The sequence below is a fragment of the Zootoca vivipara genome, chromosome Z1 (genome assembly GCF_965207765.1).
Source record: "Zootoca vivipara chromosome Z1, rZooViv2.hap1.1, whole genome shotgun sequence".
Taxonomy (NCBI): Eukaryota; Metazoa; Chordata; class Lepidosauria; order Squamata; family Lacertidae; genus Zootoca; species Zootoca vivipara.
In genome coordinates, this window is record NC_142583.1 from 34,295,734 (window position 1) to 34,318,390 (window position 22,657).

Below are 22,657 nucleotides of genomic sequence, written 5' to 3' on the forward strand. Positions count from 1 at the left end.
CTTCAGAAGCTGGGCCGCACTTCTGGAAATGCACCTCTGGAAGTATGGCAGAAGCCATGGTGGACCTGGCAGAGTAGATCTTGGCTTCACGGTGGCAGCAGCAATAAGCCAGCAAAAGTCAGGCAGAGGACAAGGGGCGGCACAGCAGACTGAAGCGGCCTGGGTAGACAGGGCATGGTGGGGATGTCCCAGATTTGGTATGTGATGGCTATGGCAAATCTTTAATGGATTTAAAGCAACACATCTTTATAAGTAGTTTAAGCAATCAGCATTATTTCATGAAGCGCAGAATTTATTTTTTAATTACATCTGACTTGCAAGGTTAGTGTAACTGCAGAATTTACCCAGTAATTAAATATGTTTCCATGGTCCCAGTTTTAAACTAAATCAAAGGTGTGCAATTGATGGTGTCTTTAAATAGGGGGAAAACACCCACAACTTTTCTTCCTGGAAGATAAGTCACTTGTATCTAATTAACTGTCTTTTAATACCACACAAATTGTCAAAGAGGTATTAGAGACAGCTGGAAAAATGAGGCTAAAAATGCACAGTGTCTAGCTATTCACCAAGTACATTTGAGCATTGGAAGCAAAAGGTGTTTGCACATGTGGGTCATGATTTGGTGCCAGATACTGCCCTGATCACAAACAACCCCTGGCGCCCCTCATGTGCATCAAAGCTATTGGCTCATGACCAGTGATGATAACACTGTTCTTGCCAGTATGGTTTCTTGTCTCAATTATGACCGGCTTTCAGTCTTGCATGAAGACCCTGTTTATCCAGTACTCAAACCCTTGGGGAGTTAATCACAGCAAGCAAATTGCTATTCAAAACCAGGATCTCATCTTCAGTATGTGGCCAGATCACTGCAGCATCCCCATCCTCCATTACTCAAATACTCACCATCACACGTGAGCTTGCCAAACCAACAGGTTGCATAGGAAAGGGGTTTTGAAGGCTAAAAGGTGGCATTAGGCTGGAGAAAGGCAAAATATGTTGCGTAGAGGAAAAAATCTAGAGGCTCACAATCTGGCGACAATGCCCAGTGAATTTTAGTAGCCAAAGGGGTGGCTGAATAAGGGCTAGGCTAGATCTGATGTTGCTCACATGTTTAATGCTGATTAAATAAAAAATAAAAATAAATAGCCAGTGTGGAATGGCAAGCTGCATTGGGATCATAGCTGGGGTGGAGATCTTTTATCCCTTAACCCCTCCATGGTCCTGATATGGATTGGGGCCCTCCACACCTGCTATTTACAGTAGAAGAAATGCTTCCATTGGCATATTGCCAATGCTGTTATGTAGAAGTACTTGCATAACTCTCTTTTTATTTATCATCCACTCGGGGAGCCTTTTGGGCTGGAGAGTGGAGTGGAATAATTATAAATAAAAATTATAAATAAATAAATAAATTCCCCCAAACCCGCCCAGCTGCCCAGCTGAAAAGCAGCACAAAAGGAAACAGAGATTGCTTAAATAAATGATGCTGTAATATGCTTTAGGTAAGCAGCCTTGAGCTTTGGAAAGGTAGGATTCAAGGGTTTTAAATAAATCCCTTTTCTAAATAAATCAGTCTGCATACATCAGTCAATAATTCCCCTCCATGGCTTCATATATATTTTTATTGAAAAAGTAAAGAAACGTGTAGTATTTACTGCTGCCAATAAACATTTTACTTTTGAGCCATTTTTCAAAGAAGCCATTCATATTTTGCCTGAAAATATTTAAACTGCTACTACTGAATCTTGACAATACAGTCTGCTGCCTTGTATTCTAGAATAGCAATGATTTCCCTTCTCCTTGACCTTACCCAGCTATTGATATGCATTGAGTTGGAGCTTCTCTTAAGCCTATATATGTTTTCTCTGTCCAACTGTGTTCGATGGAGCCAACTCCCAGGAAACTGTGCACAGGATTAGCACCGAATATAGCTGTGCTTAACAGTGCAGTCCTATACTTCTAACGCTTCTGAGTTGAACAAGATGAAGTGTGTATTGGTTTGCAGCTTTAATCTCACTGAAATCAGCAGGAGAAGTTGGTCACAACTCACTTTAAGCACATTGCTTCCAATCGGAACTTAAAGGATTACTAACCCAACCTGGATTCAACTCACAGACTTTGAATGAATATAAAGGACTCAATCCATGGTGAACTCTCCTGCCCACACCTCAAGAGGTGCTTCTGAGCATCTCCCATAAATGTGAATGGGATTCCTGCTGGAATGTACCCAATGGCTCTGGAATGAATGAGTCAGCGTTCCCTTAGTCAGAATGTCTTGGTGCAAAGATCCCTTCAGAGCTGTAAGCTTTGATTTAAAATTGTAATGCTCAACCTTTTCTCACACTAGCACATTCTGACTTGTAGGATCTCACATATATCACCTCCACACTGAAACTACCATAGGAAAAATAACAGTCTACTTTTATAACACTGTTATTGCACACTGTAAGGAAATCCTCCACAAGGGACAGGAATGATATGCACACAGTGGAAAAAATAGGTATCTCCATGCAATAACTGGTATGCCATTTGGGATTTTATGGAATATCAGGAAAATGCAATGCACCTTCAATGGACATTCTGTTGCTGGTAGAATATAAGAAGTTATGGATGATATCCTACTTTGTCATAGAATAGATTCTTCGAATTTAAGTCACTTACGTCCATGGATTTCAGTGGGTGTGTGCTATGAAGCACTGGATATGCTCCAGAAATTATTAATTCTAATAAGGACTGTAACTCAACCAAAGAAATGTAACAGCACAATCCTTATCAGGTCTACTCAAAAGTGACCCCTATTGAATAAAATGGGACTTACTCCCTTATAAATGGGATTAGCATTGCAGCCAGGGGCTGCATTCACACAGCAAATTATTCCACTTTCCTGTTAATTTCTGCATCATATTTGAGCCTTCACAGAACATAAAAGCCACTTCCAGAAATACAGTGAAATACAGTGCAAGTATTGTGCTCAATTCTATTTAATACAAGTTTAATGCTCATTATTTGCAAGCAGGTCTTTTTCTGGAAGTAAATAACAAAGAAATGCATGCTAAACTTCTGCTGTATTCCAATAAAGTTCCACAAGTGGATTTTACGTCCCGTGAAAGCTCAAATTATAATGTGGAAAATATAACAGTCAGTGAAACATCGGGGGAAATAAAATAACCTGCCGTGCAAATGCAGCCATAGTTTGTAAGTCATGATTATGCCAATTAATTCATCAATCAAATCTGCATTACTTTGCCTATAGAAAAAAAATCTAAAGAGGGGGGGACATATTTTCTTTTTCATTTATTTTGATTGCAAGGAGCCAGAAGTGACACACTGCAAGATGGCAGGTGGGCGTGGGCGAGAGTGATAGCAGCAGCAAAAATGCGCAGAGAGGAAGACAGGGAGGAAAGAGTGGCTGGCAAGCACACAGCAGCAAAAAGATAAGGAGCAAAAAGGAAGAGTAACCTCTGTCCCAGCAAAGACACGGGAGCAGAATACTAATTGAAAGTGGGAGAAAAGGAAAACTGTGGAGGGAGAGGAGCCGAGGGAGACAGCTGTGAGGGGAACAGCTGTGAAAGAGTTACAAAAGTGAGCTTGCGAACTTAGTGGTGAGGCCAAACATCGTAGTGAACCACTACAGGTCTGTTCCACACAAGGACTCATAGAAATGTAGCATTGTAGAGTTGAAAGGGACCATGGGGGTCATCTAGTCCAACCCCCTGCGATGCAGGAATCTTTTGGCCCAATGTGGAATGCATGGGAGGTGGTCTGCTTGCTCATATTTGGGAAGCAAGGGTGAAAAGCCTCATTTTATTGAAATGAACAATCCAGTTCAAGAAAACTGTGTAGCAATTGGTTTATGCCATGCATCAGTGTGCAAATTCTCCCATCAATCCTTGCCCATTTCATCAGTGGTAAGCTAAACTCTGACTTTTTAATAATGAAAAGTTTCTGCTCACATATACCGTGTTTCTCCTAAAATAAGACGTGCCTCTAAAATAAGCCATGGCACGATCTTTTAAAGGCAAAAAAATATAAGACATCCCCCCAAAATAAGATGTGTTGGGGGGTACCGGTACCTACCCGACCCAGCTGGCAAACGCAGCAGCGCGTGCCGTGCCGAGCCCCAGCCCAGCGGGAGCCCCAGCACACCGACGCGCGGAGCTCCGTCTGAACGGGCCCCAGGACCCAGCAGCGGGCGGCGCGCGAAGCCGCAGGACCCGGCAGCAGCCAGCAGCAGCCCCAGCCGCGCCGCGCCGCGCCGCACCGCGTGAAGCCCAGGGACCCAGCAGCGGGCGGCGCACGAAACCGCAGCAGCCGGCAGCAGCCGGCAGCAGCCCCAGCACTGTGCACCGCACCGCGTGAAGCCCAGGGACCCGGCAGCGGGCGGTGCGCTCTCCCCAGTCCTCCGCTCTCGCTAAGCAGAGTCCGTTCACAGTTTTGACTGAGTTTCAAGCTCCGTGGGGAGGACGTCTTGTTTATAACAGCCTCTCTAGTTTGGGAGAGTTCGGCGCTTCCTCGCCGGGATTCTGGGCGTTGGCGCTGGGGAGGTTAGCGGCCCCTAAGCGCTGAAGTTCCCTGTTGTCCCCTTCTCCCGCCTTTTGGCTTGAGCATGGCTTCGGGAGACCCCTTTGCGCTGCCTTGAGCTCACGCCCTCAGGTTTCCCCCCTGAGGTCGGGGTAACTTACGCCAAGTCCCCCGTCTCTCTCTTTCCCCCAGCGCCGGGTCTGCCTCAAGACAGCAGGAGCGCAGATCCACACCCGGACTTCAGAGCGCCATTCCGAAGCCGCAGAAGCCGGCAGGAGCCGGCAGCAGCCTCAGCCGCGCCGCGCTGCGTGAAGCCCCAGGACCCAGCAGCGGGCGGCGCGCGAAGCTGTAGGACCCAGCAGGTGCCGTACCATGCTTAATAAAAAATAAGACATCCCCCGAAATTAAGCCGCATTGTATTTTTTTAAGAGGAAAATAAATATAAGACGTGTCTTATTTTAGGAGAAACACGGTATCTATATTTAAAGTGTGGTTTAATGCTTTGGGCAACTCTTAATTGTTAAGGCAGGGATGTGGATGGCGCTGTTGTCTAAACCACAGAGCCTAGGGCTTGCCGATCAGAAGGTCGGCAGTTCAAATCCCCGTGATGGGGTGAGCTCCTGTTGCTCGGTCCCTGCTCCTGCCCACCCAGCAGTTCAAAAGCACGTCAAAGTGCAAGTAGATAAATAGGTACTGCTCCAGCGGGAAGGTAAACGGCGTTTCCGTGTGCTCTGGTTCACCAGAAGCAGCTTAGCCATGCTGGCCACATGACTTGGAAGCTGCCTGAGGACAAACGCTGGCTCCCTCGGCCAGTAAAGTGAAAGGAGCGGCCAGTAAAGTGAGAGGAGCGCTGCAACCCCAGAATCATCCATGACTGGACTTAACAGTCAGGGGTCCCTTTACCTTTACCTAATTGTTTAGGTAGTCATAAAAGACCAACTCAATATACCCTGTTTCTCCGAAAATAAGATGTAGCCATAAAATAAGCCATAGCAGGATTTTCAAGCATTCAAGGAATATAAGCCATACCCCGAAAATAGGCCATAGTGATAGGCAGTTTAACCTTGTAGGTTAAACTGTACCATACTTAATAAAAAAAATAAGACATCCCTTGAAAATAAGCCATAGTATGGTTTTTTTGAGGGAAAATAAATGTAAGACAGTGTCTTATTTTCAGAGAAACACGGTAGTCAATATTGCATAGAGTAAATTCCTCAATCACTTTGCATCAGGGGTGCCAACTTGAATAGAATATTGTGGGGGCCCAGGTAAGCCCCGCCCTGCATAATGGATCATATGACGCCGTGCACACACACCACTTGAATAGGAATGGCCATCAACTTTGTGGTGGCCTGGCTCCCTCAAATATTTTATTGTGGGTGCCAAAGCCCCCATGGCCCCTAGGAGTTTGCTCCTATGCTTTGCATGTTAACTACCAAACATAGTTAGATAGCTGAGCTCACCAGAAATCGTATGTGCACATTTCATGAACCAGTTCTCCCCACTGCAAAACATAGCTCTGCTGGGTGATTGTTTCCCATCGCTTTGTGAACAGGTGCAAAATGTCCATAAAGGAAAGGTGTCAGGGCAAAGAGGACATGGAGAGCACAAGGCCTGTGGCTTATAATTTACTGACCCCTACATACATTGATTCTCATTATTGTTCTTACAATTTTCATATTTTTTAGGCCGATTACTTAATCCCACTTTAAAGCACATTGCAAATACATAATCTCTCGACACATGCCTGAGGGTGTGTATTCCACGCATACAATGTACAGTAAGCAAACATTGTGCCTACAGGTTTGTACTGTCACGTCATACCGTGTTTCTCATATTATAAGTCATGTCTTATATTAATTTTTTCTTCAAAAAAACACGACATGGCTTATTTTTGAGGGATGTCTTATTTTTTAATAAAGTGCACGCGGGCGCTGTTTGCCGGGCTTGACAAGCCCAGCAAACAGCGCCCGCCGATCTTCGGTGACAGGCGGGGGTGGGCGGAGAGCGGAGAACGATCTCCGCTTCCCCCCCACCCCCGCCTGTCACACAGCACAGGTCGGCGGGCGCTGTTTGCCGGGCTTGTCAAGCCCAGCTAGGAGCGCCCGCCGATCTTCGGTGACAGGCGGGGATGGGGGGAGAGCGGAGAACGATCTCCGCTTCTCCCCCACCCCCGCCTGTCACACAGCACAGGGCCGAAGATTGGCGGGCGCTGTTTGCCGGGCTTGTCAAGCCCAGCAAACAGCGCCCGCCGATCTTCGGTGACAGGCGGGGGTGGGGGGAGAGCGGAGAACGATCTCCGCTTCCCCCCCCCGCCTGTCACACAGGACAGGTCCGAAGATCGGCGGGCGCTGTTTGCCGGGCTTGTCAAGCCCAGCAAACAGCGCCCGCCGATCTTTGGTGACAGGCGGGGGTGGGGGGAGAGCGGAGAACGATCTCCGCTTCCCCCCCCACCCCCGCCTGTCACACAGGACAGGTCCGAAGATCGGCGGGCGCTGTTTGCCGGGCTTGTCAAGCCCAGCAAACAGCGCCCGCCGATCTTTGGTGACAGGCGGGGGTGGGGGGAGAGCGGAGAACGATCTCCGCTTCCCCCCCCACCCCCGCCTGTCACACAGGACAGGTCCGAAGATCGGCGGGCGCTGTTTGCCGGGCTTGTCAAGCCCAGCAAGGAGCGCCCGCCGATCTTTGGTGACAGGCGGGGGTGGGGGGAGAGCGGAGAACGATCTCCGCTTCCCCCCACCCCTGCCTGTCACACAGCACAGGTCCGAAGATCGGCGGGCGCTGTTTGCCGGGCTTGTGAAGCCCAGCAAGGAGCGCCCGCCGATCTTCGGCTCTGTCCCCCGATGCGCGACGGCTCGGGGAAGCAGGCAGGGAGCTTCTGCTGGGTCCCGCGCCTTCGCCTCTCGCTCGGTCGGGGCTACACGACATGGCTTATTTTCGGGGTATGTCTTATTTTTCACCAACCCTTAGAAATCCTGTCATGGCTTATTTTTTGGGGATGCCTTAAAATATGAGAAACACGGTAGGTCTCACTTGCTGATAGAGAAGAGACCGAGTGACTAAATTAGAGCTACCTTCCTATCACTAGGAGCACTCTGCCATCTGCTGGACGCCTCATTTGCCTGCAGTCTTGTGAATGGGCTCTTCCGATGGAAGCAAGTCCAAAGTCCATCTGAGCTCAATGGGAATTGTTGTCAGGACAGTATGTACAGAACTGATGTGTCTAAAGTACATGGGTGTCTTGTAAAAAGGTAGCACTGTCTTAATATGAAGCTTTTGCCAAGTACATAATTTCTATATCCCTAAATATGATAATTATGGTACATTACCACTTTCATCTTAGATCATTTTAGACAGTACATTTCCGAGCACAATTCAAAGTGTTGGTGCTGACCTTTAAATCCCTAAACTGCCTTGGCTCAGTATACCTGAAGGAGAGTCTCCACCCCCATTGCTCAGCCCTGAGGTCCAGTGCCGAGGCCCTTCTGACTGTTCCCTCACTGTGAAAAGTGAGGTTACAGGGAACCAGGCAGAGGGCCTTCTCGGTAGTGGCGCCCTCCCATCAAATGTCAAGGAAATAAACAACTATCTGACTTTTAGAAGACATCTGAAGGCAGCCCTGTTTAGGGAAGTTTTTAATGTCTGATGTTTTATTGTATTTTTAATATTTTGTTGGAAGCCGCCCAGAGTGGCTGGGGAAACCCAGCCAGACAGGCAGGGTATAAATAATAAATTACTATTATTATAATCTTTGGGGGTGGAGTTTTAGTAATGGTACTTGTAAGCATGGATGTTTGCATAGGACAGGAAGATAACTGGGAAAACATAAACATTAAATATGAACTTAAGCCAGCTTGTAGGTGTCACATACAGTGAAATGCCTAAGTATCACTGCATATCAGTTACCAAACATTGTCAACGTACTAACACTAAGCAGCCTCTCTAAGGCTTTCCAGTTGCCCAAGCCCCATAATATCTTCATGGTGCCAAATCTACTTTCCTCAGAATATATCTTTTCATGAGATCTTTGACTTCTCCTTTTTAAACTTTGTTCTTAATCATAACCAAAATTTGGAAGCATTTTAAGTAGTTTTAGCTACTCTTATATACAGTGGTACCTCAGGTTACAGACACTTCAGGTTACAGACACTTCAGGTTACAGATGCTTCAGGTTACAGACTCCACTAACGGGAAATATTACCTTGGGTTAAGAACTTTACTTCAGGATGAGAACAGAAATCGCGTGGCGGTGGCAGGAGGCCCCATTAGCTAAAGTGGTACCTCAGATTAAGAACAGTTTCAGGTTAAGAATGGACCTCCAGAATGAATTAAGTTCTTAACCCAAGGTACCACTGTATTCTGTTTTGTTGACGGGCAACACACACACATAATTTCCTGTAGGCTCTTTTATAAAAGTTAGCTGAGGCAACCACCTCAAACATGAGGAAAAGATTTCAAAGGATGAGAAAATGACCAGGAAAAGGCCCATACAAGTCTTGTAGTCCAACCCTAAATGTGCTTATTGAAAAGTAAGTCCCACTTAGTTCAATGGCACCTGCTTCCTAGTAAGCATGCTTAGAATTGCAGTCTTAACTGAAGTCTGGCTTTGAAGAAATATCATTAGCACAACCTATTCATTTGAAGCTATCTTGGAATCCTTTTCAGCAGAGACTCAAGGGTGGTTTCCTTGTACATGTTTATGAGGACTGTGCCATCAAGCAATGACTTGCATGCATACATGCCACCAGGTGTCATCGCAGGTGCCTTGCCTTTCAGTAGCATCAGTTCATACCATTAGAAGGGTGCATAATCAAGTCTAGAGTCATCAAGTGGCATACAGTTGTGAACTAGACCTAAAAGAATGCCTTTTTGGGAGGAAGTCAGTTTTCAGAAAGCTTTGACTGTAATTTTAGACTGGTTCCTATTGACATATTTGTTTGTTTGCTACTGACAGTACTAACCAAGAAATAATATGAAACCATTTTAAGTAAGCGCAATTAATTATCTACTATAGGCATGAGGAACTTTTGACCCTCCAGATAAAATGCTGAACTGCAACTCCCATAATCCCTTGCAATTGGCCACACTTCCAGGGGCTGATAGGAACTGTAATTAAGCAACATTTGGAGGGTTCCCTGCACCTGATCTACTGCAGCACATGGTTCGAATTCTATCCTCTGATCTGCTTTTATTCCAGTCAACAATTAACACTAGTCCTAAAGTGTCTATTAGTCTGTTACCCGGAGGCCCCTCCTAGTCCTAGGGTGCTACTGTAAAAGCTCTGGTTAAGATATTGAGACAAACATCTGAGCCAATGATCTCACCTGTTTCTGGGAAGCATACACCAGCATTTTTTGCTGATAGCATTTCTTTTAACTATTTTATTCTACCTGAATTCTAGTTGAATTCACTGGGACTTGCTCCAAATCCCAAGTTAGCCAACTGGCTTTTAGAAAGACTGAAGGAAATCACTAACTCATGGACAAATACTCGATTACTCATTCCAACAAAATTTACAACGTGTGTGTTTGTAGCAGGGATGGCTAGTATCTATCCTACTTTAAATATGATATGCATGGCACTGGCATTTATATTATATTAATTATATTATATTATAATATTATTATAAATGTGATTTAGAATATCCCAATTAGTTATCAGTTAATTGCCACCGAAATGTTCCAGGAGCAGGTGAGGAAACCACTTGTAGGCCAAGGAGCAAATCAGGAACCTGCTGCTCCAGAACCGACCCATGCTAGAGTAACCAGTTTGTAGATTGCAGGCCAAGCAGCATTAGGTTGGTGAACATATAAATACAAAAAACAGTATTCTGAAAATGCAGAATGCCAAGAATGCCAAGATGAAATATAACAGGGAAAGCTTTCCCATTAATAAATGATCTCACAATCTAATCAACAGTGCTGAGGGATTTTTTGAAATTCAGTTTCTTGAAAAATATAGTGTACTGCATTGCAAGTCAGTGTACTTCCTCCCTTTTGTGTGTGAGTGTGGTTCCTCCATTGAAGTAAAGAAGGAATGTATTGAAGGCTCTGTATTTGCATCATGACTGCTGCACCACATCTCAGATTCCGACACTGACTTCCAATCCCTTCCCAATGCCATCACAAATGTCTAACCTTTAAAGGGCTCCATAACCTTTTCCCAAACTGTCCCCCCATCCATCTTTCCCAATATATCTCTGCCCATGACCTCAAACATTACCACTGTCGGCCACTTATTCCTTTGCTGTCTCTCATCCCAGAATACCTAAATGGCAGCCAAACCATTTTACTTCCTTCCTTGAAACCATCTTTTGTTTGAGGTTCTTTCCTAAACTGAACATCCAGTGTCAACTGCAATGAAGTCTAAGTATTTGTAACTCTGTTTACCACACTAATGTAATGATTAGTCTAATATTTTCCCACCTCCCTTTCCTCTTTTCCCTCTGTTTTCCTTGTTGTCAAGACTGGGAGCCCATTGGGGCAGAGACCTGGCTTTTTCTTATGTGCTAAAGCATCATGTACATTTATGGTGCTGGAAAAAAATAAAAATAAAAATAACAGATTACTGAATTAGGCCAATGGGTCATTTGATAAAACATGCTTGTCTATATTTACAAGTGCCTTTTCTCTAAACTGTCCACCAAATTCAGACTTTAAAACAAAGGTGGGGCCTCCAGGTGTTGTTGCTGGCAGCTGGGATAGCTCAGTCAGTAGAGCATGAGACTCTTAATCTCAAGGTCATGGGTTCAAGCCCCATGTTGGGCAAAAGATTCCTGCATTGCAGGGGGTTGGACTAGATAACCCTCGTGGTACTTCCAACACTACAGTTCTATGATTCTACCCATGACCATTGTTGATACTGGGTGGACTTGATGGGAGCTGGAGTCCAACAACTTCTGGAGAATCACTGGTTCCCCACTCCTTTTAAAAACACCCACCATCACATGAAGTGACAGCTGTGCTTTCCCCCCATAACATATCCTTTCTCTGTTTTCTTAAAGATTTCTTTTTTTAAAATGGTTTGTACTAGCTTTCTGCTTCCTAATATTGCAGACCAATATCCCCTTATTATCTGAGTGACATGGAGATCTCAATAGCAGCACTCTATTTCTAGGAAAAAGACAGCAGTGGTAATTCCTTCCTAGAAATCCCTTCTTCTGCCTTGAAAGGCCTCATCCTTAACAAGAGAAGTATGGGAGTGAGGAAACCGCACTCTGCATGCATTCCAAAGTCTTCTCTCCTTTGAATCATGTCCACATGCTCAAGCCTTCTGCTTCAGAACACAGGTTCTGAAACCAGCCTTGGATGCTACAGTTAACAGCAGTTAGCAGAATGAATAGGATTCTCCCCAGATCAATTAGACATTTTAAACAGCCTTGCATGTAACCATTGTTGATCAGGCAAAATTAAGCAAAATGTCAGTTGCCAAACCTGTTCCCTGTTCCATCTGTGCAGCTGTCCTCTTGAAGTCTCTTTCTACACTATCAACCAAGAGCCCTTAAAAACTACTCATTTGTCCCTTCCATAAGCTTTCTGAGGCAGCAGCCAGCTTCATCAGGTGAAAGTTAATGAATAGGGTGAAAAGGGATGTTGCTTGCAAAAGCTTATGCCACAACAGAATAGTTCATTTCAACAATGCCACAGGAGCAATGGTTGCCCCTGCTATAACACAGCCCTCCTCTAGGAATGTTCATTTTCATTACAGGAAGCTGCATTTGGCAATCAACTCCCTAATCTTTTGAATGTGTGGGGTGTGCTTTGGGGTCATGTGGGGCACATCCCTGTTCTTGTTCTCCCCCTTCTTCAAGTTCCTGGCTTTAAAACCCTTTGCATCACCCTCTTAGAAAATGCCTGTATCAACTGGGGACAGAATGGAACACATTCCTTTAAAGACAGTATGACAAATTGCAATTCTAATCATCTTAGCTGGCAGCGATTTTTTTCTGCTCAGGCTATCACTTCATTCAGTCTCCTGCTCAGCTTTCAATTTTTAAGATATTGTACCTTTATTCTTATAGTCGTGTGTTATGAGGTATCCGTTTGTTCTTATTTCAATATGAGCACAAACCGACATAATTACATTTCTCTTGTGGTTACATTGCATTGCATGGGAGCAATGATTCAGACCTTAATGTTAGTTAAGCCCCATTCAGTTACTGTTTTTTACCACCATTATAGAAAAGGGGTAGCATCCTAGGAGAATCTATTGAACTGAACAAAAATCTAATCAAGGCACCCTCCCATTACCTGGATGATTTAAACAAAAAATGAATTAATTTCATAGCTGTCATTTTGGTAGTGCCAGGGACAACTGTTCTTTGTTCCATCAAATCTATCCCCTAAGGAGATGTACATTCCAGCTGAGGAACTTCATGAAAAACAGAGCATTTTCGGATTTGATTTTATCATGGTATTATTTTTGCTACTTGACCCTTGCAATAGCTACATTGTGCCTATTACTGAAGCCTTCTAGAAAACCCTCTGAGCCTTACAAAAGAGAAATATCAAGATGATGCCAAGTGAGAGACGGAATGCTGGTCACATGTGCATACTGTATATACTAAAAATTCATCTGAATCTATGTCATAGGAGCCTGCTGTTCCAGAAAAGCAATGTTCCCTGTAGCAGGCTTATCACACAGACAAGAGCCATTTCTACCCCAAATGCAGGACTCTGTGCTCACTCTTCAGTTGCTTTCCTTCCCCCAAATCAAGGAAATGTTCCTGAGTGCTGTGATTTATTGAGAAAGGGATGGGGCAGAGTAATTCTAATATGGAGAATTGCAAAAAGGAAAATGGCTGATCAGTGCCTATTGCAGCTATTGCTGTTCAGAATCAACAATCCACTTGCAGCTTTCTTGCTGCTTCCCCAATCATCCTCTTGCTATGCACCCTTTCCTACACCAAGACAGGCCTTGGGGGTTGAAACATCCCTAAAGACTCTCTCTCTCTCTCAGCATAAGGCATATGCCAGAATGTGGACTTGTGAATTACTGAGGCAGCCTTCCCAAGGCAGTGAACAGGCTTGGGATATATGGTCCCATGCCATGTGCAACCACATACTGTACAAGGATGCTATCTTGCCACCCCTCCCAGTTTGCCCACTCCTTCTCCTCCTGCATATGTGTACCAACTCTGCCCAGTGAGACAACGGGATGCTTCTGGACACTGCTTTTAGAAGAGTAGGCAGAGGAGGAACCTGGTGCCAAATGTCTTTCCCCCTATTATGGAAAGATGCTGTGCTGAATATTCATCTTCCCAGTATACTCTGCTGTGGGAAGGTGAAAATATACACTATGTCTAGCAGTGGACAGGATTAAGCAGCCGGTGTCCCTGAATCTGCTGGGAAAGGCAGGAAGAAAGCCCCAAATACCGCTGTCCTGCAAGCTCTTGTCCCCACATTCTCTCCCTGCATCTCTAAAGCATTTCTCCAGGGAAGAAAGACCCGCCTTCACAAAGCAAATACCCATGCAGAAAGGGTTGACATGACATTCAGTCAGAATGCATGCAGAGGTAAATAAGAGCACACCCCACTTAGGCAGGGCCCATGGGGGCTTCCATTATGGAGCAGGGTGGGGTCCTCCCTACACCACCATCAGTCATGACTGCAGCCAACCTTATGTAATACATTGAAAGCACAAGAGAGAGATCCTTGGAAGTCTCTAGCCAAAATGCAAAACAGATGGTACGATCTGGTCTGAAGGGGGTTGAGTGGCAGGACAGGAGTAGAGCAGGGCCACCCTGAGCAGGCAATGGTGCAACCATCTTCCAGAGGGAAATTTAGCTGGGTGGGTGGGTGCATGCTCCATAGTTTAATCCCCTGACACCCTACCCCACAAGCCCTCCCAGGCTCTTTGGAGCAGCTGAATGCCAAAGTCACGATTCCCACCCCACTCAGACACACACTTGCCTATTGCACGAGAGCACCTGCTGCCATAACTCCACCAACACAGGAGCAAAGGGTTTCTGGGGAGGGGATGGGGAGGATTTGAATGAACTGAACATTCAGGACTCACAAGCGTTGGTGACAGCGAAGCTGTTGGCCACCTCCAGATTGTCGATGTGGGGCGACAGTCGGAACTCTGAAGTGGAAAATTGAACCATCCCTACCCGAAATGCACTGTATTCCTGATCAGCTCCCCTGGGGAAGAGCCCCCCTGTAGGATGACAAACACACATAAAGACAGAACAAGAGAGACACACAGAGAGGACATCAGTGCTGCAGGCTCGGCAGTAGCGCTGCCAGATTCACGAAGGGAAAGAGACCTTCATTGATTTGCCATGGGACTTGCCTCAGATTGCCAGTTTCACTGACCTTAGGGATGGTCTATATCCTAAAATCTCAGCCCTCCCTCTCTCTCCCCTTCAGGGTCTGGATACCCAAACCGAGCTTGGCAGGGGAAGGGGGGCAATATCTTGAAAGCACATGGTATGCTGCCTTCCTCACATGAAGGGTGCAATCCAGCTCCATTCAGAGCAATGAAAGGTGGGAGGTTTTGGCTTCCCCATCCTGTTTTTAAAGGGATGTGGATTGCACCTTCCCAAATGTCATCAGTGAAGTGTTTAGTTTTAAGCCATGAACTGTCTTGTGGAAAGGAGTTGCTTCTAGTGGAATGGGAATCGAGAAGATGGGTAACCTTTGGATTTAAGAATGGGGGGGTGGGGAAGCGATGGGACTAAAATGAAGGCACTTTTCTTTTTTTTTTGGCAACCCTCCACTCCAGCAAGAGAAGGCTGGATTTAAGGGTGCATGTCATGAATACGGCAATTGGACCTGAGTGGTGACCGTGTGCCAGAATCTCATCTAACGGAATATCCTCTCTGACGGGGCCACTCACCTATTTGTATGCCGTTGGAGTAGACCCCCCAGATGAGTCCCCAAACCAAAGGAGCCAGGAAGAGAGCAATCTGCCGGATCTTTTGCATTGCCATGAAAAGTAGAGCATCCACAAAGCCACAGAATATTCCTTTGCTGCAGCCGCCGCTGCCTTCTCCTCCCTTGCTCGTTTGTCTCTCAGCAAATTAGATCCTCTGCATCTTGGGCGAGCAGATGAAGGACCAGAGCTGGAAATGAGCCCTCAGCGGGAGAAGAAGAAGAGGAGGAGGAAGAGGAGGAGGAAGAAGAAGGGGGTGGATAGAGAAGCAGCCTTGGCCCGCTGCTGCAGTGCTCCCGAGGCCAGCCCGGGGAAGGGAAGAGGCGCCTGGGATGCCGTTTTCAACGCTGCTCTTGCGCTGTCGTCGCCTCGGTACATCCAGCTCCTTCGCCGGCGAGCACACGCATTCGCCCAGCTCTGCCTCTCTCGCCCTCACACACACGCACTCACACACTCACACGCGCGCACACACCGCACACTCGCGCACAGCCAGGCAAGGCGAGCGAAGGGAAGAGGCGGCGTGCGCGTGCGCCGCCGGAGAGAGAGCCTCCTTATGCCCCCCCTCTCCGCACGCCCCCTCCCCGCGCAGGCCTGGACGCGCGCGCGAGCTCGGCGCGCCTTGGCCAAGGCACCGTTGCTGCTACTGGGGGCGGCTGGGCTCGCCAAGAGGCTGGTCCTTTTCAGCACCACGGACAGCGCCGCGGAAGACAGCCAGGCTTCGGTCCAAAGCAGCCCCTTCCGCGCCCCTTATGGCTGCAGCGAAGATCTCTCTCTCTCTCTCTCTCTCTCTCTCTCTCTCTCTCTCTCTCTCTCTCTCTCTCTCTCTCTCTCTCTCTCTCTCTCTCTCTCTCTCTCTCTCTCTCTCTCTCTCTCTCTCTCTCTCTCTCTCTCTCTCTCTCTCTCTCCCCTCTCTCTCGTTTCACCGGGCAATCGCGGTTTCTGCCACCCCCGCCTTCCCCACCTATTGCGAGCGATCAGGCTTCCGATCCAGAGAAGCAGAATGGTGTTGGTTGTGCCAAAGCGTAACTTAGAAACGGCCTGCTTCCCAGAGCTGCTTGCTTTCCCCTCCCCCGCTCCCCCAAATCGGACGGTTCAAGGAGCATCTTGGTCGGAGGAGGAGCTGCTCGCTCGCTTTCTGCATGCTAATCGCTCTTTTAAAAAAATCAGACGCGTTGGCGGGTAGGAGAATGCCGTCTTAAAAAAAGAGCGAAAGGAGATCAGCGCCCACCAGCTAGAGCTGGTCTGCCAGAATTTTTCACTCTTCCACTGAGACCAAGTTCTTGCTCTGAAAGGTGGGGAAACCGAGTCAAAAAAGTAGGAACGGGGTTCAGCTACCTTACATTCTCTTTCCCAGAAACAGCTGTCTGGAGTTTCATGAGCTTCAAAGGAAAGGCAGTGCGAATATTGATCCCTTCAGCACACATTCTTACACATTTGATTGCACGTGTCCATTGCATACACGCCCACGTTTAGCTGTGACATTTTGTACATTCAGGAAAGGTGCCACAATGCTCATATGAACACAGACCCACAGGTGCACACCACACGTTCATCTTGCTGTGGGGCACCAGATTAATAGTAGATTAATATGCATTAGGTTTAACCTGCAAGCAATTGGAAAGAGGCCCCCATCTGTCTATAATGGAATTTTATTGTATTTTTGTCTGTTTTATTATTTGATTACTGTAGTTTAATATCATAGAGTGTACTGGGGAATTGTAATAGTGATATATCACCTTTAAGTATAAATGAATAATGTGAGCTTGTAGCTTCAGATTGCGGTGAGAGACATCCATAGCCAAACATATAACTGAAAATTAGTAGCAGAACATAATTACTGAGCTTCTGTCTACCTGTGAAAAAGTTTTTTTGAAAAGAAGAAAGGTGCAAAATTGGAAACTGGGTTCCAGAGTATATTACAACCCACTATCAGTCTCCTAAAGTGTTGTCATGTTATTCAGGGCTGCAGTGAAATTGCATGCACTAGATGTTTCACTCCATTCATTTTAAAGCACAAATTCTCTCTTGCCTTGCTAAAGCTTACCAGAGGCTTTGCCTTCACCTGTGGTGTTTTTCTCAGATGAAAAAATATTGGCCAGGTGTGGGGTTGTCTACTGAATCAGGCACCTGGCAAGTGAAGAGATCCTCCCTCCTACTGGTGAGAGATACTCATTAGGGAAAAATAAAGCAAGTGCCACTGAGTTTTCTTCCCAGAAAATCAAGTAGGGAACTGTGGCCAGAGAAGTGTAAGGGGAGCCACAGTTATAATATTGTCCACTGGCTTGCCCCTGTCTAGGTCCTTCCCAATGGATGGATGCATCTCATAAAGCAAGAACAATAAAACCCACTTCTGCTTTAGTGTGATGGAAGAACAGTACAGCTCTTATTTTGCTGGAGCCACAACCCACCACCTGTGTTACAGATGGGCAAATTGTGGCCTAAGCTGGTGAAGCCCTTGTCCTAATTTCATGTGCCAAGGAGGGGGAAATGGGCAGGTGAGAGAGAAGTGGCAGCAGTAGAGAAGGACAAAAGGGAATGTCAGAAAGAGAAAGGAATAAGTGGTGATATAAAGAGGGTGGCCTCATCCATCTTTGGCTTCAGCCCCACCCACATTTGGCCCTACCCAGGGCTTTTACCCCCAGCTGGAACTCGTTGGAACTCAGTTCTGGCACAGGGCCAGTGTGGTGTAGTGGTTAAGAGTGGTAGACTCGTAATCTGGTGAACCGGGTTCGTGTCTCTGCTCCTCCACATGCAGCAGCTGGGTGCTAGTCACACTTCTTTGAAGTCTCTCAGCCTCACTCACCTCACAGAGTGTTTGTTGTCGGGGAGGAAGGGAAAGGAGAATGTTAGCCACTTTGAGACTCCTTCGGGTAGTGATAAAGCAGGATATCAGATCCAAACTCCTCCTCCTCCTCTTCTTCTTCTCAAGTAAGCATCATTGCCATTATCAGAGAAAAAGAGAGGTGTTTAAAGCAACAGTTCATTCTGAGTTCCAGCACCTCTTTTTCTAGAAAAACAGCAACGGCCCCACATTGCCAGTGTGTGGCCCCTGACAGATTATCCCTGAGCAAATGTAGTCTTTGGGAGAATGTAGACTTTGAGAGAAATAAGATTTGCTCATTCCTAAACTAAAATATGCCCATAGATTTGCAGAGCAAACATTGGTGGAGCAGAGTTTACTTTCAGGATACGCGTGCAAGGAAAAAGGTTGATCCTATAGGAGAAGCTCCTACATTATTGGCTGAACCACTGAGCCCCTCCCTTCCAATGACAACAATACAATGCAGTTGACGAGATTTATTTTAATGAACAAAGGTATTTTGCCCACCATTGCTGGGCCATCTCTCTTTGAAAGAGGTAGGAGATTTAAAGTGTACCATGATCCCACTAGCCAATCATGCTATTCTTCTCATAGCTGTCCTCTCAGGAACAAGGGAAGCTTAGAGATCCCAGAGAAAATCACATAACAAGAGGTCTTGCTTCCTTATATTCTCATATTCTGTCTTTGGAATCAGGGCTGGGTTGAGAGACAAGAGTCGGTGGTGCTGGAATCTGGGCAACAATGCAGAGGAAGGGAAGTTTCACCAACACCCGTCAACTGCTCATCCTTTTGTTCTGGAAACCCATCCTCAACCCCCCACTTTATACAAAAATGGGGAAGGCACATGAACAACAACCATTGCTGCTCCTGCCATTTCTAGTTGGGCCCTGAATTAGGAGAATAGATGGAATAGATGTACCACTTCATGGCAGCCATTGACTAATTAGTGCAGACAAGCTTTGCAAAAGCAGATATATTATGGAAATTTGATAAATTTTCTGGAGAGCATGCCAGCTGACAGCAACAACTTGCCTTTTATAAAACCCCGATGTGCCATATTTGAGCCAGCATGATTCCTAAGGCTTCTGTTATGGGGGAAAAGAACAATACCTCCCAAAGATAAAACTTCTGATTTCCATACAAAATATAATTCTGAGACATACAATGAAAAGGGGAAAGGGGAAAGGGATAATGAGTCCTCGGTGGTCACTATTGTGCAGGCCCAACTGCCCCAGATTTAACTTCAAAAATTCTAGTCAAGAATTGCACCATAACTCTAGTAAGTGCAGGAGAGTCATCGCTCAGCAGGAACTGGGTCACAAGTTGTTTATTGGAGGGGGCGCAGAGCCACAAAGAGGATTATCACTGAGGGATCATCACATAAGGTGTTAAAAAGAGGGCATTCCAGAATCATGTGGTCCATAGAGTCAGGTACATTCTGGCCACAGGTGCAGGGAACTCTAAGTTGTTAAAGTTGCTGGGAATTGTGAGGAGTAGGCTACAGTTCCCAGGCTTCTTTCATGTTTGTGTGTGTGTGTGTGTGTGCGTGCGTGCGCTTTAAATGGATGAGCCTGGATTCAATGTTTTCTGATTGCCAGTGCAAAGGCTGTTGTGAAGTGTAAGGGCAAAAATAAAGGCTATGCAATATGAAAAGCAGCACAGCAGTTGTGCTGGTGGAAGCTTGTTGCACAACTGTTTGTGCAACAAGAAGTATCAGGACTACAGCAATCTGAAGGGCAACCAGCCATGAGAAATATGCTGGTTTCCTGTGCTTTCTCTTGAACGAATACACACTATTACATGTCTTTAAATGAGTGTGACATTAAATTCCTCTTATGTTGTTTTAAAAGTGCTTTAAGTGTATGGTGTGTGCACAGATATATCAGGTCCTTTGAGAGATTTCAAGCACATGCTTTGCTTCTTACACTTCTCATTTCCCCTGCAGATGTTATCAAGAAATGTGGCCCAGGATCAACCCATCACTTGTGCCACACTATTTTATTCCTGGGTTGTCTTCTCAGTAAGCATTTTTGAATTGCAGCTTTACTATTCAGGATTTTTTCTCTAATATAGCATAGTTTGCTTTCTTATGCTGTCTGTTAATTATCAATTCAAATCAAAGATGGGGTAAATATTTTATGAGATACAGAGAAAGGCCCATTTCCAATGGATAAGTTCAGCATGAAATGAAATGATTTTCACATTCTTCTTACTCTTACCATTTTCTGTGATTTTCTTAATATAGCTTTGAATATTGACAAGAGTATATAGCTTTTTCCTTCATCCAAAATAGTTTAGCCCAATTTGTCAATTCTCATCAGATTCTCAGCGGGAAGCTTCCTTGCATAAATTGGTTCTATTCCGGCTATTTTTAGTTTATTGTGTAGAGAAGCGGTCATATTTTTTTACCATCCATTTTGCATCTTGAAAAATCCCCCCCCCCCCGGCAACTTCGTTGTGAAAAATCTTCTAATTAAACTGTATTGTTCATCATCTGCCCCCTTTTCATATTACTCTTTAAAATAAACTGGAGAGCGTAGATCAGTGTTTTACATAGATTTAATGCTGGAGAAGGTATGATGTGGTATGATATGATTCAACGAATAAAGCAATACAATGGGACCACAAGAAAAATGATGCAATATATAGCTTCTGGCTGAGATGAGCACTTTGTGTTCCACTTGATAATCTCATTGGATTGCATTATAGTATTGCGCAGAACAGTATAGGATTAGATTGCTTATTAGGATTATACTACAGTAATGGTGCAGAAAACGACGTCGATCCCATTGTAAACAGCAGTGTTTGAGAGCGCCAATACAGATTGCCACCATTTGTTTATAATAAAGTCTCTCCCAAGGCTTTTTCGGGGGCACAACCATGATATTGCAAATGCAATGGGCCAGTTCCAACAAAGACATGTTGGCTTTTTGATTGCCTGCATCCAAACTAATGGACAAAAAATGTACATGGGTATAAAATAGGAATGGCATACTGAAGGGAATGGGGCAATGGTGGGTGTCACAACCAGAGCCACAAAGGAGCTAACAGCAATACAAGGAGCTTGCAAATGGCAGCATGTTAGCAGATGCATTACAAATAAAGCTGCAGAAGTGCAGCAAGAGGGATTCCAGTGAGGTCTTTATAGCTGCTTTAGCAGATTCCCATTCAGGCCTAGATTTTTTGTTTTTTGTGTGGGAGGGGTCTGAACTGGGCTGACACAGCTGAAGATAACCTGTGCCCCCTTTGGTCCTTGTATCTCATTTCTTCAGTGCTAAACTGCAAGGAAGCATACCATTGGGAGATCCTTTGCAGATGTCTTGAATGGTCACTGAAGCTATGAATGAATGTCGGAATGAAAGCACTTACCGTGTTTCCCCCTTTTTAAGACACCGTCTTATAACTTTTCTCCCCTCAAAAAACACAGGGTGGCTTACTTTCGGTGGGATGTCTTATTTTTTTATTACCGGTACGGTTTTTACGGTTCAGGCCGCTGGCTCAGGGCGCTGCTGGGCTGTCTTGAGTGCTCGGCGCTGCAGCAGCCCCCAGTTCCGGGTGGCAGGGTGGCAGGCGTCTTTGGCCGGGCCAGGCAGAGGCCGCTGGCTCATGCGCTCCGCCCGCCGCTGCAGGGCGTTCCAAGCTCCTTGGCCGGGCCAGGCAAGGAAGAAGCAGTGAGCCCAGCAGTGGCGGCAAGCATGGAAGTGGCAGGGATGGCGGTGGACGAGAAGGCAGAGCGCGGGGATGCAGCCAGCAAGGCGGGAGCGCGATCAGCTGTTAAGCGGAGCTCTTGGAGCACCTCTTCATAGCTGATCGCGCTCCTGCAGTGCTGACTGCATGGAGTGACTCTGTGAGTGGAGGTGCCTGTGGAGGTTGGTTTCCGCGGCGCGGAAGTATGGCTTATTTTCGGGGTATGTCTTATATTTCTCAAATACTTAAAAACCCTGCCATGGCTTACTTTATGACTACGTATTAAAAAGGGGGAAACAGGGTAAAAATATTACGGGTATATATAATACATTGTTTAAACCTCATGTGTTATTCATGTGTGATTGCCGTAGCAAATATCCACAGGGTTGATGATGTGCGTGGAAAGGATGGCAGCATTTATGCCTAGAATCAGTCAGAACAGGGCTTTAGGCCGCTGATCATGCAGGGACTGAAAGACCTAGGATTGCAACCAGTATTAGATGGAGTACTGGGTCAGTATGGTAAATCTGCAGGAAGTCAGGGGCAACCCAGAGGCTGAGCTGAAAAGCCTACCTAGAAGGATGCTAGAACAAGTATAGGCCGGCTACTTACATATCACCATAAAAAAGAAAATGCACCATCCTGCTTCAGGCACTGAAACTGCTCTGGTTGATGACATTTGTCAGGAGAGAGATACATAAGTTCAGCCCTGCTCAAAGTCCTGGATCTCTTAGTGACTTTTGCTACTATTTG

At 45.8% G+C, this 22,657-nt stretch overlaps 1 protein-coding gene across 1 annotated transcript in view; it reads right to left on the reverse strand.

Moving 5' to 3' along the window:
• Positions 1-15,844, reverse strand: part of GRIA2 (glutamate ionotropic receptor AMPA type subunit 2) — an 80,683-nt gene extending 64,839 nt beyond the window's left edge. The window contains exons 1-2 of the mRNA XM_088661088.1: positions 15,361-15,844; positions 14,539-14,679 (exon numbers count right to left, since the gene is read on the reverse strand). Coding sequence (XP_088517214.1) covers positions 14,539-14,679; positions 15,361-15,454 — 235 coding nt within the window. The 5' untranslated portion in view covers positions 15,455-15,844. The remainder of the gene's footprint in view (positions 1-14,538; positions 14,680-15,360) is intronic.
• Positions 15,845-22,657: the final 6,813 nt, after the last annotated feature.